The sequence below is a fragment of the Cyprinodon variegatus genome, unplaced genomic scaffold, assembly GCF_000732505.1.
Source record: "Cyprinodon variegatus isolate N-32 unplaced genomic scaffold, C_variegatus-1.0 Scaffold1386, whole genome shotgun sequence".
Taxonomy (NCBI): domain Eukaryota; kingdom Metazoa; phylum Chordata; class Actinopteri; order Cyprinodontiformes; family Cyprinodontidae; genus Cyprinodon; species Cyprinodon variegatus.
In genome coordinates, this window is record NW_015151839.1 from 156,221 (window position 1) to 157,287 (window position 1,067).

At 46.0% G+C, this 1,067-nt stretch overlaps 1 protein-coding gene across 1 annotated transcript in view; it reads left to right on the forward strand.

Moving 5' to 3' along the window:
• Positions 1-1,067, forward strand: part of LOC107103159 (A-kinase anchor protein 9-like) — an 83,426-nt gene that overhangs the window by 68,337 nt on the left and 14,022 nt on the right. Inside the window, exon 33 of the mRNA XM_015402706.1 lies at positions 4-763. Coding sequence (XP_015258192.1) covers positions 4-763 — 760 coding nt within the window. The remainder of the gene's footprint in view (positions 1-3; positions 764-1,067) is intronic.

A 1,067-nucleotide genomic window follows, 5' to 3' on the forward strand; every position in this document is an offset into this window, starting at 1 on the left:
GGATGTGGCCACCAAAGAGGTGGATGCCCTAAGAGCAGAGCATGGTAAACTGCTGGACACCTACCTGCGCTTGAAACAGAGTGCTGCAGCTTTGGCTGAAACAGAAAATACGGAGAGTGCAGAAAGCGAGCTTGAGGAAGCTCTGAGAGAAAAAACAGCAGGGGTTGTGGTGCTGCAGGCTGAAGTTCAGGCATTAGAGCAAAGTGCTGCATCCAGAATGGAGGAGTTAGGACTCCGAATCCAGGAGCTTGAAGACTTGGTTGTTGAAAAGGTCTCTGAAATAAATCGCTGTCAGGCACTTGTGGAGCAAACGCAAAGCTTTGCTGATGATCTCCAAAAGAAGGTTTCTGCTCTGGAGGAGAGCGTGAGGGAGAAAGCGGCAGAGGCAGTGGTCAGTCAAGCCACATTGGAGGCCTTTCAGCAGCAGCAGAGATCTGAAGGAACGACACAACAGCAAGAGATGGAGAAACAGCCAGCACCTGCAGTCTATGAGTTTGGGGACTTTGGAATCCCAAAAATGGATTTAAGCAGTATGGGACATGCCCAACAGGCACCTAGAGGAAAGGTAGTTCATCTGACTGAGAAGCTTCGGGACTTAGAGGTCGGGCTGAGTGGGATGCAGAAAGACCAGGAGCTCCAGAAGCAGCTGCTTTCCAGCTCAGAGGAGGAGGTGCTGGAGTATGAGAGGAGGCTGGCTGTGCTAATGGATCTCCTGAGTCAGATGAAGGCCGGATCCCACCAAAAAACAACCCCGACTGTGGAGGTGAGGATCATACATCGCATCAATCTGAGTGTTTCTGTAATCTCCAGATATATAAATTTAAAATTACATCAGTCTTATCAAGTCATTAGTTATCCCTTTTTCATTAACATTCAAAATGTTTAATTCTGAAAAAATAAACATTTGCAAACCACCGATAGCTTATTGAAATTTAACATATATATATTTTTATAAAAGATATGCTCTCATGTATTTCTTCTATAAATGTGGATGGATGGATGGATGGATGGATGGATGGATGGATGGATGGATGGATGGATGGATGGATGGATGGATGGATGGATGG